The sequence below is a fragment of the Pan troglodytes genome, chromosome 7 (assembly GCF_028858775.2).
Source record: "Pan troglodytes isolate AG18354 chromosome 7, NHGRI_mPanTro3-v2.0_pri, whole genome shotgun sequence".
Lineage (NCBI taxonomy): Eukaryota > Metazoa > Chordata > Mammalia > Primates > Hominidae > Pan > Pan troglodytes.
This window is the reverse complement of record NC_072405.2, coordinates 64,382,598-64,406,227: the sequence shown is the minus strand read 5'-3', so window position 1 is coordinate 64,406,227 and position 23,630 is coordinate 64,382,598. Positions and strand designations below refer to the sequence as shown.

The 23,630-nt window shown below is 39.4% G+C and overlaps 1 protein-coding gene across 3 annotated transcripts in view; it reads right to left on the bottom strand.

The window, feature by feature from the left end:
• TGS1 (trimethylguanosine synthase 1) overlaps nucleotides 1-23,630 on the bottom strand; it is a 54,218-nt gene that overhangs the window by 12,670 nt on the left and 17,918 nt on the right. For 2 of the 3 annotated variants that reach the window (XM_016959490.4, XM_016959493.4), the window contains 7 exons: nucleotides 22,386-22,472; nucleotides 19,039-19,213; nucleotides 15,955-16,261; nucleotides 12,542-12,691; nucleotides 10,125-10,268; nucleotides 4,040-4,256; nucleotides 2,013-2,091 (listed from right to left, as the gene is read on the bottom strand). In XM_016959490.4, coding sequence (XP_016814979.3) covers nucleotides 2,013-2,091; nucleotides 4,040-4,256; nucleotides 10,125-10,268; nucleotides 12,542-12,691; nucleotides 15,955-16,261; nucleotides 19,039-19,213; nucleotides 22,386-22,472 — 1,159 coding nt within the window. The remainder of the gene's footprint in view (nucleotides 1-2,012; nucleotides 2,092-4,039; nucleotides 4,257-10,124; nucleotides 10,269-12,541; nucleotides 12,692-15,954; nucleotides 16,262-19,038; nucleotides 19,214-22,385; nucleotides 22,473-23,630) is intronic. The other variant, XM_016959492.4, reaches the window with a different exon arrangement.

The following is a 23,630-nucleotide window of genomic DNA, read 5'->3' as shown; positions in this document are numbered from 1 at the left end:
CTTGTTATTCAAGTACTCAAATGAGGCTGTCTACATTTAATATAAGGATCACATCATCTCTGATGAGATAATATTCATATATGAGAAAATATTCATATATGAGAAAAACAGAAATTATGGAATTGTTAGGCTCAACCTTATCTGGCAGTCTAGAAAGCAGCTCTGAATCATATGAGAAGCAGATATAAAATACCTGGTGTTTAATATGAACTTTAATTCAGAAAACTCATGAAGCAAAGAGATGGTTTGTTTTTCTTTCTTTCTTTTTTTTTTTTAGACAGTCTCACTCTGTCACCCAGGCTGGAGTGCAGTGGCGCAATCTCGGCTCACTGCAACCTCTGCCTCCCGAGTAGCTGGGATTACAGGCGCACCGCCACCATGCCCGGCTAATTTGTGTGTATGTGTGTGTACATATATATATATATACATATATATATATATATATATTTTTTTTTTTTTTTAAGTAGAGACGGGGTTTTGCCATGTTGGCCAGGCTGGTCAACTCCTGGCCTCAAGCGATCTGCCCGCCTTGGGCTCCCAAAGTGCTGGGATTACAGGTCTGAGCCATCACATCCAGCCCCTTTTTCTTATAACTGGTATAACACATACTATTAATATTTTGGGAGGCCTAATGTTTAGACACAATGGATCATAAACAGATGAAAGGCAGCAAGATCTAATTTCATTGCTTAACAATAAGAGCTCAGGCTTGTTAATTTCATTTACTCTTCTTCTTTTAACCCAGAGAATCTCAACTCTGGAGAACATTACAACCACTTTGGGCAGTTTAGAAATTAACTTTCGGGCCTCATCCTACAAAACAGAGAATCTTTCCCAGTGGACTACAGTTATCAGTAGTTTTTTTAAAAAGCTACTCAGCTGCACGTGGTGGCTCACACCTATCTATAATCCCAGCACTTTGGGAGGCTGAGGCAGGAGGATTGCTTGAGCCTTTAATTTTGAGACCAGTGTGGGCAACATGGTGAGACCTCATCTCTATAAAAAATAAAAAAACTAGCTGGGCATGGTGCTGTGTACCTGTGGTCCCAGCTACTCAGCAGGATGAGGTGGGAGGACTGCTTGAGCCCAGTTAGTTGAGGCTGCAGTGAGCCGTGTTTGGGCCACTGCACTCCAGCCTGGGTGACAGAGCGATATGGTCTCAAAAGAAAAACAAAAACAAAAACAACAACAAAAAAAGCACTACTCAGCAAAAACTATAAAACTCTAAAGCACAGGCAACACAATGAAGAAAGATAAATTGGACTTCATAATAGAATAGACATGCCTGAGTTGGAAAACCTGATAGAGGTAATGTAGAAGGAAAAAGGAAGGGACAAACACTAGAAAATATAGATAGGAAAGACTAACATTCTCTTATAATAGATGTCCCAGAGAAAGGAAAAAAGACAATGAGAACATAGTTGAAGAAATAATGGAGATAGCATCTCCTGAATAAAAAACACACAAAAATCAGAATACTAGGGCTAGTTCTGATAGTATTAAATAAGAGAGAAAGGAAAAACCCAGTTAGCAACATTACAGTGAAATTCAGAATATGAAAGATAAAAGATTTTCAAGAGTATCTGGCACAAAGCAGATATGTAGTAAGTGTTTGTAGAAAAATCAACAAAAACATGACATGAAGATATCATCAAATCTCTCTATTTTTTTTTTGAGACAGTCTCACTTTGTTGCCCAGGCTGAAACAAATAAAAAAAGGCTAGTTTAACTATGCAGCATTTGAAGCACAACACATTCAATCATCCTTTCAATATGTCTTAGTCAAAGCCTAGAGTGCTCTATTTGTGTCTATGTATGCCAGGAGCTATGGAAATGAAGACGATGTAATAGACATGGATCTAACTTCCAGATACTTCCAGCTTTCTAAGAATAGTCAGTGAGTCAGGGACTTCTCATAAACACATTCTCTGGTAAGGAAATGTCCTGTATCTTTTACCATACTTGTAACAGTTAAGACAGACACTCATGGAAGTTTTTCAGTAATGGCTTACCTGGTCAATATCAGCATTTCTTGGAAGAAAATAAACAATATTATTAGTGATCTTCTTAGAAAGTCTGAAAATTTCAAAGGTGGACAGCAGTTAAGGAAAAATAATGAAAACAGCAGCTAATTTCTAATCAGAAAGAGATGTGTTTTACTTATCATAACTCAAATGTATTTCAAAATGTAACTAAAAGGCAAAAGCTTAAACCCTCTAATGGAACCTAAAAGAGAATTACATACAAAATTTTGTAATTCAGCAAAATATTGTCTCGATAATTCAAAGACTGACAGTTGAATCGATTTCAATTATCCTAGTGGTAGGTACTAGGCAAGAGTCAGAATAAAGTAACCATGGCCATTGCAGTCTACACTCTAAATTTTATTTTTTAATTTTTAATTTTATTATTTTTGAGACAGAGTCTGGCTCTGCTTATTTATTTTTGAGACAGGGTCTGGCTCTGCTGCCCAGGCTGGAGTGCAGTAGCGTAATCTCAGTTCACTGCAACCTCCTCCTAGGTTCAAGAGATCCTCATGCCTCAGCCTCCCGAGTACCTGGGACTACAGGATTACAGGCATGTACCACCACATGCCCAGCTAATTTACACTGTAATTTTTTTTTTTTTTTTTTTTTTGAGACAGAGTCTTGCTCTGTCACCCAGGCTGGAGTGCAGTGGCAGGTTCAAGCTATTCTCCTGCCTCAGCCTCCTGAGTAGCTGAGATTACAGGTGCCCACCACCATGCCCAGCTAATTTTTGTATTTTTAGTAGAGATGGGGTTCAGCCATGTTGGCCAGGCTGGTCTTGAACTCCTGACCTCAAGTGATTTGCCCGCCTTGGCCTCCCAAAGTGCCAGGAGTACAGGCGTGAGCCAGCATACCCCGGAGTACACTCTAAATTTTAATAGCAATTTAGAAATATCTTTCCTGTTAAGAGTCAAACAGATGATTACGGTGGAGTGGCAGGTGGCGAAAGTGACAAATAACAAACGTTACTCTATGAAATAAGGGTTTACTTTGATGTCTTGGAAGAGTAACAGGAAAAATGTGAAGATACACAGCAAATTAGCCAGCATCAGTGTGAATTGAAGAGTTATAGAATGGTTACCGACAAACTCCAGGGATACTTTTTCAGGAAATTCCCAATTCACAAGACAATAAGTCCAATGTATGTGTTCTAGTCCTTGTTTTATAATGGTAAAATTGAATAGCAAGCAACGGAAATATGACCTCATATTTGTCATTACTTTTGGAGATCGATCCCCACATAATTTTTACATACCTGCTTTTTATGTAAAATAAACTAGAATTTATCAAATGCTGTTAGGTAATACTCCCTCTCTTCACTAATTTCTCTCTCTCCCTATTTTTTGAAATGGAGTCTCGCTCCGTTGCCCAGGCTGGAGTGAAGTGGTGCAATCTCAGCTCACTGCAACCTCGGCTTCCCTGGTCCAAGCGATTCTCCTGCCTCAGCCTCCTGAGTTGCTGGGAGTACAGGCGCGTGCCACCATGCCCGGCTAATTTTTTGTATTTTTAGTAGAGATGAGGTTTCACTGTGTTAGCCAGGATGGTCTCGATCTCCTGACCTCGTGATCCGCCTGCCTCGGCCTCCCAAAGTGCTGGGATTACAGGTGTGAGCCACCGTGCCTGGCCAATCTCTCTCTCTCTTTTGAGACAGAGTCCCGCTCTGTCGCCCAGGGTGGAGTGCAGTGGTGCGATCTCAGATCACGGCAACCTCTGCCTCCTGGGTTCAAGTGATTCTCGTGCTTCGGCCTCCCGAGTAGCTGGATTACAGGCATGTGCCACCATGCCCGGCTAATTTTTGTATTTTTAGTAGAGACGGGGTTTCACCATGTTGGCCAGGCTGGTCTCGAACTCCTGACCTCAGGTGATCCACCTGCCTCAGCCTCCCAATGTGCTAGGATTACAAATGTGAGCCACCCTGCCCACCCACCCACACTCCCTCTTTCTCTCACTCTCATGCTCCTTTCTCTCCACAATCATTGTTTCAGTAAACTCTTAAGACTTCCAAAGGATATCCATCAGGAGACATCATTGTTCTAATGTCAAAGGTCTCTGCAGTGGCATAGTCTGGCCCTCCCCAAGGCGGGCTGAGGAACACAACATCAGCCTTTAAACAAGAAGCCAGCAGCAAGAAATCTCCACAGATGAACTCTATCTTATCTGCTATCCCATAAACTTCTGCATTATTACGAGCAAGGGCAATCTTAACAGGATCGATATCAATGGCAATCACTAAAAATGGGAAAAGAAAAAAATGAGTTAATTGACACTGATTATTACTTATACAGGATAGTTTGTCTTTCGAATAGTCTGTCATCTTCTGTATAAGAACTCTTTATAAAGAGGAGGAGACATTTGGCCACATATACCCGAGATACAGACTTCAGTTTAAATTTTTTATTTAAATTAGAAAGATTCACTGTGTTGTACCAAGAAAATGTGACTGAAGGACTTGGCTTTCTTGTCTACAGCTTTTCTTAACCAAGTGGCAATACTTGCCACAAAATATCTACTGAGTGCCAAATATGTGGCCACCATTGTGCTGTGCTACAGCCTGAGTAGGAAAAGGTCACTGACTGTATGGACAGCCTGTAACGCTAGGTTTTGGAAAAGACAAACTTCTTCAAAATGTAGCAACGCCCAAAATGAACAGAAATTCAACAACTTCTAAGGAAAACCAAAATAAAACACATTTTTACAAACTTATGTAGCCAAGTGATGAAGAAGAAATGTAAAAACACCTGCCGATAATGTTTAATGAGACATTTTAGGTAGAGGAAACGGATGTTATGTTTTCACCAAATGGACTTTCATTTACTTTATTCCAATTTTATAATTAGCAACATAGACATAATTTAATTTTAGCCTATCCATGTTTTGCAGTAAACTACTTGGTACACTTGCATGTGCACTACTGTGTTAATGGCAGTATTCTTTATTTGAAAGGGCTAAGTGTAACCGTTACGCTTACAGCGTAGTTGTCATGGAAATGTAGTTGTTTTCCAGAAAATGCTAGTTTCCAAATCTGTTAACATTTTTGAGAAATAATGTGCTAAATCACTTGAACAATAAATATAAGCACCAATTATAACATATTGCAAAATCATACATTTACAATGGTGTTTTTCCTGTTCTAAATAAACATTCACATTTGTAAAAGAAAAGATTCTTTTCAGTTGCTCAGTCTGTTACATTTATAGTTCAGAGACAGATGGAAAGATATGCTGATGATACTAAAAATTCAAAAGAAAAAGTGACTTTCAACATCAAATCTATTCAGTTAATCCTATTTTCATCTGTATTTCTTTTGGAGGCAGACTTTGTTTTTAGGCCTAATAAGAATGGAAGCATTCAATCTATCACATAAGAGAAATGCTGGCTGGGCACGGTGGCTCATGCCTGTAATCCCAGCACTTTGGGAGGCTGAGGCGGGTGGATCCCTTGAGCTCAGGAGTTCGAAACCCCATCTCTATCAAAAACACAAAAAATTAGCCAGGTGGGGTGGCATGTGCCAGCAGTCCCAGCTACTCAGAAGGTTTAAGTGAATCACTTGGGCTGGGAGGAGGAGATTGCAGTGAGCTGAGACTGTGCCACTGCACTCCAGCCTGGGTGACAGAGCGAAACACCTGCACCCCACAACTGCAAAAAAAAAAAAAAAAAAATGCTGACAAATGTTAATCCTCAGCTACACTAGCACACCTCGACAGCTTAATAGCCACACGTGGCTACTAGCTGGCTATCATATTGGACAGCACAGATATAGAACATATAAGTCATCACAAAGAGTTCTAACAGGCAGTACTGTTGCTAAACTACTGGAACACATACAAAAGGGAAAGATATCTTTAACAACAGCAATATGCAAAACTTTACAGATTCCCTAACCCTTTAGTTATGCACAGACAGCAACTATCTGAGTGGAAATAAATCTGGCACAAAGGAATAACCTCAACTATATGCAATGCCATCTTTTTGTATGTATGTTGCGTATATATGTAAATGTATAAATACACATACAGTTCAAGCATAATTGATTATATGAATGTGTATATAAGCACACATGAACATACATTATGATAGGGAACTCAAAACAGTTAAGTGTAATTGATTATATGTGTATACTTACATATGTATACACAAACACACTAAGTCAATTATACTTTAACTGTTTTGAATTCCTTGCCATAATGTCATTAGCTCAACTATCCTACGGGGATACTAGGAGGAGTATTGATAACTGACATTCATGGAACACCTGTGAATTACCACTTCTGGTTTGGGGGGCAAATTATGGGACCCCACTACAGGCTAGGGGTGGTGGCTCATGCCTGTAATCCCAGCACTTTGGGAGGCCGAGGTTGGGTGGATCACCTGAGGTCAGGAGTTTGAGACCACCCTGGCCAACATGGTGAAACCCCATCTCTACTAAAAATAAAAAAATTAGCTGGGCGTGGTGGCAGGCCCCTGTAGTCCCAGCTATATGGGAGGCTGAGGCAGAAGAATCACTTGAACCCAGGAGGTGAAGGTTGTAGTGAGCTGAGAATGCGCCACTGCACTCCAACCTGGGCGACAGAGTGAGACTCCATCTCAAAAAAAAAAAAAAAAAAAAAAAAAAAAAAAAAAAAAAAAGAAAAAAGAAAAAGAAAGAAATATATACCTACATATAGACGGTTTGAGTAATCTGAGAAAATTTTCAGATTTCTTTGCTACTTTATCAGGGAGCAGGTGTTTTAATCATCGTGTTATGATGTAAGGCCAAAATGAAGATACATTTTACAACTTTTAAGGAAAAATCATTTTTTAGGCAATAAATATTGATTTTAGCCCATAGGAATGGCTTATCTGGCAAAGTCTGAGAAGAACTTTGATAGTAAATAGTGAATTCAAGGAAAAAGGAAAATAACCACTACTCTCGTAAATATGAAAGTAGCTTGTCTCTAGGCTATCAGGAGACCATGTAAAGTTAGCAAATACCATGCCTTGGAGCATAGGAGTATTAAAACGGGCCACATTTCATCAGCATTGACCTTAAAAATCTATGTAATGGTAAGGCGATAAGATCATTTTCAGTGCAATTTGATTAAAGTCAGTTTCTCTGACTAGACCGAGCAAGGACTGAGTCTGTTTTTTCTACAGCTACTACGTGCTTTCCAAAATCATATTACGCTTTCCTACTTAACATTAACTTCATATAAATTAGTAAGATTCAGTAGAAATCTGTTGAAATGAAACTATCATTGATAGGTATAATATGAAGATATTTAAAAATATGCATCTTCAGAATGAAAACTAAATGAAAACTCTGCTTCTTGTCTCAGTGTGGTGGTTCATGCCTGTAATTCCAGCACTTTTAGAGGCCAAGGGGAGGATTGCTTAAAGCCAGGGGTTTAAGACCAGCCTGGGGAATATAGCAAGATCCTGTCTATACAAAAATTAAAAAAAAAATTAGCAGGGCATGGTGGCACGTGCCTGTAGTCTCAGCTACTTGGGAGGCTGAGATGGGAGGATCACTTGAGCCTGGGAAGTCAAGGCTGCAGTTAGTCCTGATCATGCCACTACACTTTAGCCTGGGTGATATAGTGAGACCCTGTCTCAAAAACAAAACAAACAAGAAAAAAGCAAAAAAAAACACCCTGCTTTATGACCCAGCTATATCAGTTTGGGCAGAATGTTCAACTTCTTCAACCCATTTCTTTCCCTGGGGAAAAGCAGATTACCTACTTGACACAGTTACTGGCAGTTACACAGTGGGAGGGGTTTTCTTTCTTGTGATCCCAAAGTCAAGCAACAAATATTATATGACGATGAGGTAATATTTAAATAATATTTAGTCTCTGAAATTTAAAGCTTTTTGAAAGGTGTCACAGAGGTCATCTAAATTCAAGGTCTCCTTTAAATTAAGGTTAAATGGCCAGGCGTGGTGGCTCACGCCCGTAATTCCAGCACTTTGGGAGGCTGAGGCGGGCGGATCATGAGGTCAGGAGATCAAGACCATCCTGGCTAACACGGTGAAACCCCATTTCTACTAAAAATACAAAAAATTAGCCGGGTGTGGTGACAGGCGCCTGTAGTCCCAGCTACGTGGGAGGCTGAGGCAGGAGAATGGCATGAACTCGGGAGGCGGAGTTTGCAGTGAGCCGAGATCCGCGCCACTGCACTCCAGCCTGGGCGACAGAGCGAGACCCCATCTCAAAAAAAAAGAAAAAAGAAAAAAATAAATAAATAAATAAATAAATTAAGGTTAAATGATGTCCAAAGTCATAAAGATAGTGAGTGCCAAAGTCCCTGTCCACTGTTCAATACTCTCCTGTTTTGGTATTTTTGGTTTTATAAAATACTATGATCTTGGCTTCAAGTTATTAGGTGTGCCAGTATAATCTTGGGCAAGTTATTTCATCTCTTTACGTCTCAGTTTATCTGTGAAACACAGACAGTAAGACATAATTCACAAGATTGTTGATTAAATAAATTAATACATATAGTTGGCCCTTAAGACAGACATTAGGAGCCCTGATCTCTTGTGAAGTCAAAAATCTGTGTATAATTTTGGACTCCCCAAACTTAACTTTTAATAGCCTACTGTTGACCTGAAGCCTCACCTATAATGTAAACAGTTAATTAACACATATTTTGTACATTGTATGTATTATATGTAGTATTACTAAAATAAAGAAACAGAGAAAAAATTGTTACTAAGTAAATCATAAGGAAACTACATTTACAGTACTATATTTATTGATAAGGTAGGTTTTTTTTTGTCTTTTTTTTTTTTTTTTTTTGAGGTGGAGTCTCGCTCTGTTGCCCAGGCTGGAATGCAGCTGGCATGATCTCGGCTCACTGCAACCTCCACCTCCCGGGTTCATGCGATTCTCTTGTCTCAACCTCCTGAGTAGCTGGGACTACAGGCACACACTACCACGCCCGGCTAATGTTTGTATTTTTAGGAGAGACGGGGTTTCTCCATGTTGGTCAGGCTGGTCTCGAACTCCCCACCTCAGGTGATCAGCCTGCCTCGGCCTCCCAAAGTGCTGGGATTACAGGCATAAGCCACCGCGCCCGGCCTACAATTTTTTTTAAGAGCCTAGGTCTCACTCTGTTGCCTGAGCTAGAGTACAGTGGTGCAATCACAGCTCACTGCAGCCTGCAATTTCTGGGCTCAGGTCATCCTCTCATCTCAGCCTGAGTAGCTGGGACTATAGGCACACACCACCATGCCTGGCTAATTTTTAAATTTTTTCTTTTTTTTTTTTTTTTTAAGATGGAGTCTCACTCTGTTGCCCAGGCTGGAGTGCAGTGGCACGATCTCGGCTCACTGCAACCTCTGCCTCCTAGGTTCAAACGAGTCTCCTGCCTCAGCCTCCCATAGCTGGGATTACAGATGCATGCCACCATGCCCAGCTAATTTTTGTAATTTTAGTAGACGGGGTTTCACCATGTTGGCCAGGCTGGTGTCGAACTCCTGACCTCAGGTGACCCGCCTACCTTGGCCTACCAAAGTGCCAGGATTACAGGGGTAAGCCACTACGCCTGGCCAATTTTTAAAATTTTTTCTAGAGACCAGGTTGGTCTCAAACTCCTGGCCTCAAGTGATCCTCCTGCCTCTAACTCCCAAAATGCTAGAATTATGGGCATGAAACACCATGCCCAGTCAAATTTTAACTTTTTATAACAGATTTGTGCATATTTTATGGTAGTAAATGATAAAACAAACTAGTATCTACCTATGTTTCATGCATTCATGACATTCCTACCTTTTACATTATTTCAATGTATCTAGGTTACAGGGGATTCATCTGCGAGTTTCTTTTTTTTGTCACAAATCTCCAGAACATTTTCCAATATATTTACTGAAAAAAATCTGGGTGTAAGTGGACTCATGCAGTTCAAACCTGTATTGTCCAAGGGTCAACTGTAGGAAGCATTTACACCAGTATGCAATACAAAGTATATGCTTAATATATGCTAGCTATTATTTTATATCATTTCATATTAAATTATTAATTATATATTAAATCTCAGTAAGATAGGCTGTAGCAAAATGGAAACATTTACTGAATTAACTGGACATAAAACAGTTCACTTCCATTGATGGCTAATTACCTCTCATTCCTGTTAAGGCAAACTGAATGGTATTTCCTCCAACTCCACAGAATGCGTCTACTACAACGTCACACTTGAAGGACTGACTAACACGGCCAGCAATGTGTTCAGCAATCTTCTCGGGTGTAACTGAAAACCAGCCCTCTGCAAAGGAAGAGTATTTGTGTTAGCATGTTCAATTTCAAGAAGCCAAGGCAAGCATAAACATAGCAAACATTACTATATCTTACATACTTTTAAAAAGCTTAGTTTCCCTTTTTAAAAAATTATAAATCACCCAGTTTTAAAGAAAAAAATTCAAAGCTTGTTATAAAAAGCAGTACCATTCCCAATTTCCACAGAAATGATGACCTCAATTCTTAACCTAATTCTTTTGTAATACTGTATACCTCCATCTTTCCAATAACTGAATTTACAATTTTGATGTTTCTCTTTGAGGCTTTAACTACTGACTCCTGTGGAAAATAGAGAACTAGCTGCTCTAATTGGCTAGCTCCCCCACACTCCGCTGAGTTTCCCAATTATTTCACTCCTAAGGTTGAAGCAATAGCCTGGATTTGTATTGGACACTCCAGAAAAAACTGCATTTTTTTTGGAGACAGTGTCTTGCTCTGTTGCCCAGGCTGGAGTGCAACGGCATGATCTTGGCTCACTGCAACTTCCGCCTCCTGGGTTCAAGCAATTCTCATGCTTCAGCCTCCTGAGTAGTTGGGACTACAGGCACACGCTACCACGCCCAGCCAATTTTTGTATTTTTAGGAGAGACAGAGTTTTGCCATGTTAGCCAGGCTGGTCTTGAACTTCTGGCCTCAAGTGATTTGCCTGCCTCAGCCTCCCAAAGTGCTGGGATTACAGGCATGAGCCACCATGCCTGGCCAAAACTGCATGCTTTTAAAGGGTCGGAAAAAGCAAGGAGCTGGATAGCAAAAGGCCATAGGGTTGCAGAAGTACACAAGGAATAGCAGAGCCCTCATCATTGTCAGAAATGAGGTCCTGTGTCCACTCTAGAGGAAAGAGAATACTGACCTCCTTCTTTCCTAGTAGAAAAAATTTACATTTTTCAGAAAGACAATTATCTGAACAAAATGATGTGCTGGGCTGGGCGTGGTGGATCACTTGAGCACAGGAGTTTGAGAGCAGCCTGGGCAACATGGCAAAACCCTGTCTCTACAAAACATTAGCCAAGCATGGTAGTGCTTGCTTGTAATCCCAGCTACTTAGGAGGCGGAGGCATAAGGATTGCTTTAGCCTGGGAGGTGGAGGTTGCTGAGCCAAGACTGTGCCACTGTACTCCAGCGTGGGTGACAGAGTGAGACCCTGTCTCAAAAAAATAAAAAAAAGAAAAAAGAAAAGAAAAAATAAAAAGAAAAGAAAAATAAACAAATAAAAATAACGTGTGTTAATTTTCCTGTTGTCTCCCCTTACCAAAACTTTAAATGGCTCTTCAATACTGGAAAAATAAGAATATACACTTTTATAGAATTGCAAGTGTTTTCCAGCCTTATTTCTCCTTACAAATTCCTACGTACTTTTTCCAATACACAGCATTTTGCAAATTGTTTTAAAAGGGTCAGAGAATCCCTGAAATTCCATCATAGATCAAGAACTTCTGATTTTGATAGTTAATAAAAACCAATATTTAGGTAACCCCAATATGAAAACGAGCATCAGTCTGCAAGACTGAGTTAAGTAAGTTGTTGCAGATCACAGCAGGAAAGCTGGAGAAAGAATTCAAAATTTGCGAAGTAAATTCATTAAATTGTATCCTTCTGCACTAGATATTTCTTCATCAGGTTTTCTGTTTAATAATTTATCAATTGCTTTTGCTATCTATCCTAACATGCTACAAATACAGATTAAACCCAAGTCTGAAATTTTAAAAATACACACACACACCCCCCCAAATTGAAGGACATCCTATAAAATAAATGGCCATTGATCCTTTGAAAAATGTCAGTCATGAAAGACAAAAAAGGCTAAGGAAACATTCCACATTAAAGGCAACTAAAGAACTTGAAAAATAAACGCAATGATACATGATCCTATACTGGAAGGAAAAAAACGTGATAAAGGACAAGATTAGGACAATTAATGAAATTAGAGTATAAACTGTAGATTAAAATACTGGAACAATGTTAAGTTGATAATTCACTATTTTAAACAAAAATATACTTGTCCTTAGCAAATATACACTAAAGTATTAAGAAGTATGAGCATGATGTGTGTTAAGTACTGATCAGAAAAAGATACACACACATACATATGGAGAGAGAATGAGAACGTAAATGGGGCAAAATGTTGAAAATAGCTGAATCTGGGTAAAGGGGATATGAACATTCCCTGTATTATTCTTACAACTTTCTTTTTAAGTTTGAAGTGGTTTCAAAATAAAGCTAAAAAATACATATATACTTTACCTCTGTCCAACTTAATCCCATCATCAAAACGGGAGAAGAGCCTGTACCTCTGGGCCCAGTATTTTGCCAGCTCAGGAACAGCAGCTATTTCAGGAGGCAGACCATTCACCTTTTTGTTCTTCTTCTTGTTCTTCTTCTTTTTCACTTCAGCTAAAATAAAATATAAAGAATATAGATGCTCACTAAGAAAAAAATTAGTATCACAGGTGAGTTTATCTAAAAATGAAGCCACATCAAATAATTACAAGCAGAACATGTATATAATGACACGCCCAGAGAAACAGGAGAGCCTGATGAAAACGCCACTGGCTTCAATCACCACCAGCATTTTGCTACTTATTGGCTTTGTAAGCTTGGGAAAGTAACCGAGGCTCTTTAAGCTTCATTCATTCATTCATTCATTCATTCATTTATTTATTTATTTAGAGACGAAGTCTGGCTCTGTCGCCCATGCTGGAGTGCAGTGGCACGATCTTGGCTCACTGCAAGCTCCGCCTCCCGGGTTCACGCCATTCTCCTGCCTCAGCCTCCCGAGTAGCTGGGACTACAGGCGCCTGCCACCATGCCCGGCTAATTTTTTTGTATTTTAGTAGAGACGGGGTTTCACCGTGTTAGTCAGGATGGTCTTGATCTCCTGAGCTTGTGATCCACCCGCCTTGGCCTCCCAAAGTGCTGGGATTACAGGCGTGAGCCACTGCGCCTGGCCTAAACTCCAATTATTAATTCCTATAAAAGGAATGAGTGGGCTGAGCGAGGTGGCTCACACCTGTAATCCCAGCACTTTGGGAGGCTGAGGCATGTCAGAAGTTCAAGACAAGCCTGACCAACATGGTGAAATCCCATCTCTACTAAAAATGCAAAAATCAGCTAGGTGTGGTGGTAGGTGCCTGTAATCCCAGCTACTTGGGAGGCTGAGACAGAAGAATGGCGTGAACCTGGGAGGCGGAGCTTGCAGTGAGCCGAGATTGCATCACTGCACTCCAGCCTGGGCAACAGAGTAAGACTCTGTCTCAAAAAAAAAAAAAAAAAAAAAAAAAAAAAAAAAAAAAAAAAAAAGAATGATGGGGCTGGGCGCAGTGGCTCATGCCTATAATCCCAGCACTTTGGGAGCCTGAAGCAGGTGCATCACTGAGGTCAGGAGTTCAAGATCAGCCTGACCAACATGGTGAAACCCCATCTCTACTAAAAAAAATACAAAAATTAGCTGGGCACGGTGGCAGGCACCTCTAATCCCAGCTACTCGGGAGGCTCAGGCAGAAGAATCGCTTGAACCTGGGAGGCGGAGGTTGCAGTGAGCTGAGAATGCGCCATTGCACTCCAGCCTGGGCAACAGAGCAAGACTCTGTCTAAAAAAAAAAGAATGAATGAATGAGTTAGTGAGTGGTGTTTTACTAACTTAATTCACAGCAGTGACAGGACATATGTAGAAATACTGCTATAGACATAAAAGTTAATACTTCTGTTAGCCAAGACACTGCTTTATGTGGTGAATTATAGAAATCTAAACATTTCCTTTCTATCAAGGACTAGATTAGGCTGTAGCTGTCAGCCACATCGAAGTCACATGGCATCCGAGAAACTGAAACAAGGGTCACTAGCTCCATTCCACGGAAAAGGATCTCATTCATTCAGAGAGTGATTTTTTTCCTTAAATAATTTTTATCAGTTTGGTTATTTGGTTTCAGTCTTCAGCAAATTAGAAGCAACAACATAGAAAGATGAGACTTTTTTCACAGTTAAGTATAAAAACAAGAGGTGATGGCTAACAAAGAATAAGACTCCATTACACACTCAAATGGTCCTCAAGGATAGGGCTATGTCCTAATATGTTCATCTGATCATTGTAAATAGTAAAAAGTGTCATCATGATTCAGTAAGGTCAGATCTCCCCATCCCCAAACAAGTGTCACCAATAGCAAAGTAAGGTGATTATTTGTCAACAGGGGGTATAATGACATTGTGGGTGGAATAATTCTTTGTTGTGCAAGACCATCCTGTACATGACCTAGCATTAAGTAACTGAGTACTAAATGCCAGAATTCCAAATGTCATTCTAACAACCAGCATCTTCCAAATGCCCCTGTGAAGGTGGTACTACCCCAGGTAAAAATAACCAGCATCATGAGAATTGGTGTTTATGGAAGTGGGGTAGTGCAGGAAAATGGGACTTAGCAATTGGAGAAGCTGGTAATGAGTCCTAGCTATGCCACTTACTTGGGCTAATTTTTAAATTTCTCTCAGCTTTACTTTCTGTATTTACAGAATGGAAAATAATTCCACCTACTTCCCTGGGCTACCTTACAGATTAAATGAGAATAAGACACATAAAAGCATTTCATAAACCTACAAATGTCATATGAACATCGGTTATTATAACATTGATAATAAAAGAAATGTAAACTACTGTAGGTATGCTGTTTAGAATGTAAAGAAATATGTGATAAAAACATCACACATACACATGCACCCACACTTGCACTAAGAAAAAAAAAAATCAAGACTCAAATAAGTTATTTTCCATAGTAATAAATAAATATGATCACAATAAATATAATGGTTTCATAATACCATTATTAAACTATATAAGAACTTTTGCTATAAAAATTCGAATACAAAAGTGCATAAATTGAAAATGTTACTCAGTTTATTCATTAGAGCCAACTGCTCTGAATACTTTTTATATTAACGTGCCATCAAAAACACATGACCATCATCAACCACACACACATAAACACACAAAAACACACCAAAAGGAAACCAGCCCGAGCATGGTGGCTCATGTCTGTAATCCCAGCACTTTGGGAGGCAAAGGTGGGAGGATTGCTTGAGCCTTTGGCAACCAGCCTCAGCAATATAGTGAGACCCTGTGTCTCTACAAAAAAAATTAAATAATTAAGCAGGCATGGTGGTATGCACATGTAGTCCCAGCTACTCAAGCTGAGGTGGGAGGACTGCTTGAACCCTGGGGGTCAAGGATGTAGTGAGCTGTGATTGTGCCACTGCACTCCAGCCTGGGCGACAGAATGAGACCCTGTCTCACAAAAAAAAAGGAAGAAGTAAACCAAAGCTACACCACATACGAAGAAGGCAAAGGATGGCCACCTTTAGCCCATGGAACTGAGTACCAGCAGAGGCCAAGTTGAACTGCAGACAGTGGTCTGCAGACACAATGCTCCCAACAGTCTTTCCTTTTCTACTTGATCATGTTCACTCAGCCAAGAGTGAGGAGTGCTGTGGGTGCTAAGTCATAGCCAGTTAGAACATGTACACTTAATATGCCTTCTCTCACTTAAAAATAAGTAGCAGTGACTCCTTAGGTACAGAAGATTCACAAGTGAAAACTAAGAAAAAACATACTAACAAAAAAAATTTTATCTAAATCCATTAGCAAGTTGAAGCATATTTAGTGTTACCTTCAGTTTCTGCCTGGCGGGAGTCTGGCACTTCTTGAGTAACACAATCCTGCTCATCTGGAACAGTTGCTAGCAAGTTGTCTCTTTCATAGTTTTCTGTTTCAAGTTCACCAGCTGAAGATACGCTCTGACACTTTTCAGGTTCTGGATTATTAGTCTCCAGTAGGTCATCACCTTTTTTAACAGACATGTCTTGTTCCTCTGAATCACTACTTGTGGAAGCGTCGTGCACATTGTCATGAGAAGACGATTCCTGTGATGCTTCTTCATCCATTGGTTTATTAACCCATGTGAGGAATTTTTCTACCTTAAATTTTAAGATGACATCATGAGCAGGAATTAATTCCAAACTACACAGAATCTTTCTACCTATTACAATTTGTCACTTGACTGAAAAGCTGTGTCAAAATTATTGGCTCTGAAAAGCAGACTGCATCACACAAGCTTACTAGTAAGTAATTCTGACCTAATCAGAATGCTATCTGGGCATGCCATGACCTTATTAAAGTTTTCTTTAAAAGGAAAAAAATATCAGATTAAATACTTCCTGCTATCAATAAACACTAAGAGGATAAAGCCAAACTGTCCCAGTGGCTTTTCCATAAGGGTTCTTAACAATTTAACTGTGCTACAGCTACATCACAAATGTACCTACTTACTACTGAATCATTAATTTTAGTTTTTCAAATTATATAGACCTTTCTGCAATGGTCAAGCTACAATCTATGTAAATGTTACTTAGCATCAAAGATGAACCCTAAAAAGATTTAGGGCCAATTCTTCTGTAAGAATAGAAGCAGTCTACCTTGGAAAAAAATCAAAGTTGCCTTTTAATGCAACAGTAGAGCCAGTAAGATATGTCTCAGCAAATGTTTGTTCTTTGGAATGTAAACAAGGCTCAGCATCAGATCATATACTTCTTTGCATCTTCTGTAACAAGAATATTCTTCCTATCTTGTCTTCATGACCTTCCTGAGAGTGAGTAAATTAGAATGAAGTGGTAGACATGATGGGCAACAACCCAGAATCTTCCTCTAAAGAAATGTGCCTATAAACAAATTAGGTATCTAAGTTAGACACAACAGTTACATATCTTTTTTCCTCAGCAATGCCTAGTAGCTGTTTCTGCACTCATCTATAGATGAATGCATAGGGGCTATTATATCCAACACATTACGGAAAGTCCTATGGCACTGACTGGACTAATACTAGGCAGTCTGTTTCAGATATAACTAGCACCACGAACGTATTTATTAAAACATCACCAGCAGCCAACCAACCTGAAATGTAATACAAAATAAAACCAGTTATATATATATGTAGCATATTTTACAAGTATGCTGAAGTTAGGGAGGACACTGTATTGAGGGGAAAAAGAGTCATCTGACTAGCCTTAAAAAACGAACAATACAAACAGAGACATCATGGAGTCTAAGATTATGGTCTACTGTCCTGAAGAGCTGCTGGAGATGTGACTGACATGAAGGTTCTGCTCATTAGAAAGTGTTTTTTACCCCTTAGAATATAGAAAGGTAATTCATCACACCAAACAATTTTCTAACTACTTTTGTTTCCCAGGTACTTGGATGGCAGGTATAGCAAAGTCCAAGAGAGGGCATATGAATATTTCAGGTAATAATGTGAATCAATAAATTGGCCTTGTGTTTCATGCTATCGGGGTGAACTTGTTACAAGGTGTAAACTGTGACTGATCACTTCTGGAAGAACTCAGAATTAAAGCTTATAATATAAAGCTGCATCAGAATTTGGACTATTAGGATCCTACTGGTATGGTTTGGCTGTGTCCCCACCCAAATCTTATATTGAATCATAGTTCCCATAATCCCCACGTGTTGTGGGAGGAATCAGGTAAAGATAGTTGAATCATGGGGGCAGTTTCTCCCATCCTCTTCTTGTGATGCTGAGTTAGTTCTTATGAGATCTGATGGTTTTATAAGGTGCTTCCCCCTTTGCTGGGCACTCATTTCTCTCTCTAGCTGCCATGTGAAGAAGGAGTTGTTTGCTTCCCTTTCCACCATAATTGTAAGTTTTCTGAGGCCTCCCCAGCCCTGCAGAACTGTGAGTCAATTAAACCTCTTTCCTTCAAAAATTATCCAGTCTTGGGTATGTCTTTATTAGCAGCCCGAAAACAGACTAATACACCTACCTAGCCTAAAACAGATGAGAAATTGTTTCTTGTTCTTGTCTGTTACTACATAGGCAAGGCTGTGTTTTTTTTTTTTTGAGACAGAGTCTTACTCTGTCTCCCAGGCTAGAGTGCAATGGCACGATCTCAGCTCACTGCAACCTCCACTCCCAAATTTCAAGCAATTCTCCTGCCTCAGCCTCCCGAGTAGCTGGGATTACAGGCACCCGCAATCATGCCTGGCTAATTTTTATATTTTTAGTAGAGATGGGGTTTCACCATGTTGGCCAGGCTGGTCTCGAACTCCTGACCTCAGGTGATCCATCCGCCTCAGCCTCCCTAAGTGCTGGGATTACAGGTGTGAGCCACCATGCCCGGCCAAGGTTGCGTGTTTTTTTTTTGAGATGGAGTTTTGCTCTTGTTGCCCAAGCTGGAGTGAAAAGGCGCGATCTCGGCTCACTGCAACCTTCGCCTCCCGGGTTCAGGTGATTCTCCTGCCTCAGCTTCCCAAGTAGCTGGGATTACAGGCAAGCGCCACCATGCCCAGCTAATTTTGTATTTTTAGTAGAGACAGGGTTTTCCATGTTGGTCAGGTTTGTCTGGTACTCCCGACCTCAGGTGATCCACCTGCCTCAGCCTCCCAAATTGCTGGGATTACAGGTGTGAGCCACCACGCCTGGCGGCTGCGTTTTTTAAATAATCTCAGACACTAGTACTTTGTAGCTTTCAAACACTTCCTTTTCACCCTACCTCAACTTGCCTTTTTTCAGATTTAGTTTACATAATATATGCCTTCAAGAAGCAAGTAAAAAAAAAAAAAAATTATGTACCTCGATACCTGGTAGAAACAGGCTTCCTATTTGAATACAACAATTTTAAGAGGTCAAACTTACAAAACATGATTCTATCTACAAATATGCAACAAAATTTATACATACCTTACTCAGAGTTTTGCTTTTCTTGAAAAATGGTTTTTCTGACTCTTTGGTAAAGAAGATGTGTTTGTTTTTCATCTTTATTTGTCTGCGCATGTCCAGGTACTTAGACTTATGCTTCACATTCTTCTCTAAATACCTGACCTGCCGATGACTGAAATTTGGGATTCCACCATATCTGTGACCAGATCAAAACAAGTTATTCACAACTTAAATTCTAGGATTATATTTCCTTATAGGAAAAGAGGATGAAACTAACATTTTCACTCATTTTTACACCATTTTAATTCCCTTTTTAAAATTATGAAAATGATAAAATCAAGTTCAACTTGCAGAAGAGTTGATGGTCTAACTTTCATGTTAATTCTAAACCAAATGTGTAACACCAAAGTTGGGAAGTGCAACATACCTAATATAGAGGAGAAAGTAGAAATTACATAGTAGACTGCAATAAATAAATAGTAAAACAAACAAACAAACAAATGAAAACCCTATCCCCTTGTTAGGGAAATATAAATACATAAATATTCTCAAGGTAGGGTGATGTCAAAGCTCTTTAACACATTTCTGGATACATTTGAATTATCTAAATCAATCTGAGCTTACAAAAGAAGCGAACCCTTCGTATCAAAATAACTAGAGAATGTCTGATTTAACCATCTGAAATTTTCCAGTCCTAAAAGATATGTATCTGCTATGAAGCCTCCTTTGATTATATTAAGCCTCAATTAACTCCCTCTCCAACAAACTGTTAGGGACTTAAGAGTGTCACGTACACTTTAGCATTTATAAAATCCAGAATAGTCTGGGTTTAAATGTCAGGTCTCACTTTGTAGCCATATTATAAACTTCTTTTAATAAACAGGATATTTTATCCTTCTCTTTTAAGTAGAATTGGGTGCTCTAAATAGAAGAGTAGTTAAGTAGTTAAGTCTCAGGCAAGAAAAGAAATAGATTTCTACAAGTGTATACTATCAAAATCTACCCAAGGATTCCTCAATAAAATTACATGTGCATAGTAATACATCCTGCCAGGAATTTAAAAACCTTTTTACATGCTAAACTTTATGATCTTAGCCTTAAATGATTATACGAACTATTGATTATATTAACTATAATTGCCTTGAAATACCTAAGGGAGAAAAACTGATAATCTTTAGAAACTATAAGAGTCAACATGTACTTCTGAACTAATTTGAATTCAATTCAATTTTGAGACATTCCTCGTGTCCCTTTCTTGCTGATTTCATAATGTGTAGGTATCTACTTAAATTTCACAACTTATGAAACAGATAAGTAGGACTTGAAATCTCAACCTTTAGAAACATCAAAGAACCCAGTCATGGTTTAGATTACTGGTGTAAGCTGTCTTTAGCAGGCTTTACCTACTCAGTTTAGTCTTCATGTCATGTACGATAAAATCTCTAGTTGTTCTAACACAACTACCCATGTTCCTTTATATTTAATGCTTGGGCATTTAATCCCAGAGAAATCTTATGTCTTCTATACACAAATGTTCACAGCAGCTTTGTTTACTTTTGAAATTTCATTTTATTTTTTTATTTTCTGCCTTGCTATGTTACCCAGGCTAGTCTCAACCTCTGGCTTCAGGCAATCTTCTTACCTCAGCTTCCCAAAGTGCTGGGATAACAGGTATGAGCCACTGCACCTGCACTGCTGCTTTATTTGTAACAGCAAAATGCCACAAATAATCCAAATGCCCTTCAATTGTTGCATGGTTGAGCAAATTTTGGTACATCCATACATTGGAATTCTATTCAGCAATAAGAAGGAATAAATGGACTGGGCATGGTGGCTCATGCCTGCAATCCCTGCACTCTAGGAGGCTGAGATGGGAGGATCACCTGAGGCCAAGAGTTTAAGACCAGCCTGGGTAACATAGCAAGACCCCATCTCCATGAAAAAACTGAAAACAGCACTGCACTCCAGCCTGTGTTACAGAGCGAGACCCTAAGGAAGGAAGGAAGGCAGGCAGGCACACGTAATAATCTGGAGGGACCTTCTAGGGCATTATGCTCAGATCTTAGGAAACAATTTAGATGTTGTTAATTAGGATAATTGATAAAACACAATGCCCTCATTTACAGAATTAGCTAAATGTTTCTACCAACAAGAAAGAGTGTCTATGGTACATTGTTGAGGGAGAAAAGCAAACTGGAGAGTATGTATAATATGACCTAATTTTTCTGTTTTACACAAAGAGAAGTAAAATGTGTGTACATGGTGAGGCGCGGTGGCTCACGCCTGTAATCCCAGCACTTTGGGAGGCCAAGGTGGGTGGATCACCTGAGGTCAGGAGTTTGAGACCAGCCTGGCCAATATGGTGCAACCCTGTCTCTACTAAAAAAAAAAAAAAAAATTAAAATAAATAAATAAATAAATAAATTAGCAGGGCATGGTGGTGCATGCCTGTAGTCCCAGCTACTTGGGGGACTGAGGCAGGAGAATCACTTGAACCCAGGAGGCGGATGTCGCAGTGGGCTGAGATCGCACCACTGTGCTGCAACCTGGGCGACAGAGTGAGACTCTGTCTCAAAAAACAAAACAAACAAAAAATGTGTGTACATGTATGTAGTCATAGCACACAACAGTAAATTTGGAGGGACGTATGCCAAACTCTTTTTTTTGAGAGTCTCACTCTGTTACCCAGGCTGGAGTGCAGTGACATCATCATGGATCACAGCACCCTCAACCTCCCGGGCTGAAGTGATCCTCCCATCTCAGCCTCCCGAGGAGCTGGAAACACAAGCATGCACCACTAAACCCAGCTAATTTTTAAATGTGTTGTAGAGATGGGGTCTCCCTATATTGCCCAGCCTCTCAAAGTGCCAAACTCTTTAAAACACTGCCTACATCTGAGAACGACTGGAAGAAAATATTTTTTACTTTTTACTTGTTATTTGGTTTGTTTTAATTTTACTCTTTCATAATAGAAAAAGAGGTTATTGAGATTTCAACTTTTCATGGCATGTTTGCTATGGTCTTCAGATGTACACATGTGAGACACTAGGTGAGAAGAGAACCATGCTTAGAAGTCACAAGAGCTGGGCCTAAATTCCCTCTCCAGTAAAGTCAAAGCCTCTGTGAGCTGCAGTTGCTTTATCTATGAAATGGAATAACAACACTGGATTGCTATAAAGTGCAACTGAGTTAAAGCATATGAACACATCAAATGTACAGGGATATCTCTACCACAATTCTAACAAGAAGTGATTTAATGATAACATCTCAACACATGATCATTTATTAGTTATCTGAGTATCAGAGTGCTCTAAGATAGCTGAAGTGGTTAGGACATCTGGAAAACAATAGCTTTTATGAATAATTACTTTTGTCCTGAGCCATACTTGAATCCTAGAAGGGAACCACTGCCATCAAAGTCTGAAGTTGGGTTTTCATCAATGTCCAGTTCATGGCTAAATAAAGAAAAGGTAAACAGTGATAAGCCATTACCATCAGAGCCCACTAGTTCAGATAAATATAAAAAAGGCAATATAATTGACCCATGCAAACTTCCCAACACCATAATCAACCATAGTTCACAAATCCAGGAAACCAGGAAAAAAAATACTTTAATTAGAATTTTCCAAATAAGGTAAGTACCCAGGAGCTGGAACACAGCAATAAGTATTCCAGTCTTAATCCATGTCAAGTAATGATTTCTATTCCTAGGTATGGTACAAATATAATCTCTCAATTTTCCTTTGGAAAAACATCAGTAAAAGCTGCAGCCTTAAATTAATCTCCTAAAGTGATTTCTCCAGAGGTTTCCCTTAAAAACAAACAAGGAAACGTTTGATAAGTATCAATACAATCCAAAAAAATTTTAAAAGAAAAAAATTACTAAAAAGAATAAGGTTGTGATACAAGTGATATTAGGTAACCCAGGAGAATCCACCTACTAGAGATCTTTTAGTAACCAGTGACTACCCCTGGCCGTAATTCCAAGTAAAGGAAAATGGTGAGAAATAATTCTTACTAAGTTTGTCCTTCAAAATAAGTTACGCTCATTGAACATGATCTTTGCCTCCAGTAACTAGCAGGAACTGGGGAGTTAACAAGCAATGTCTACCATACAGAGGTAGCACAGTAGAGGCACGCTTGTTTTTCTAGAAGCTATATGGAGTACAAGTGTCTTACGTGGAGCACCCCATATCCAGTCAAAGAAATGAAGTGTCCAGCTAACTTCCAAGTTCAGTAATGATCCATTCTTTCCTTGTTACTTACAGTGTTAGCATCTGACTACATCCCACCTTACATTATTCTCTACGTGTTTAATTATGTGTACAAGTGTATAAACCTTCAAGAAAAAAATGTAGAGATGAATACAAAAAAAAAAGAACTTTTATTTGGTTATAAAACACAAAAACAGAACTGCAGTTTGGGACATAAGCACAGAATGAGGTGGCCTCATGAAATGTCCAAAGAAGAGAGGAAAAGGTTAGAGTTTCACCGAGGAGAGAGGTCACGCACGTTGTTTAGAAAGTTAGTTCACTGGTGCTGGCAGCATCTTACAACAAATAGCTGGTGAGTTTTGATTAGGAGAGCCAGTGGTTGTTAGGTGGAACTTGTAA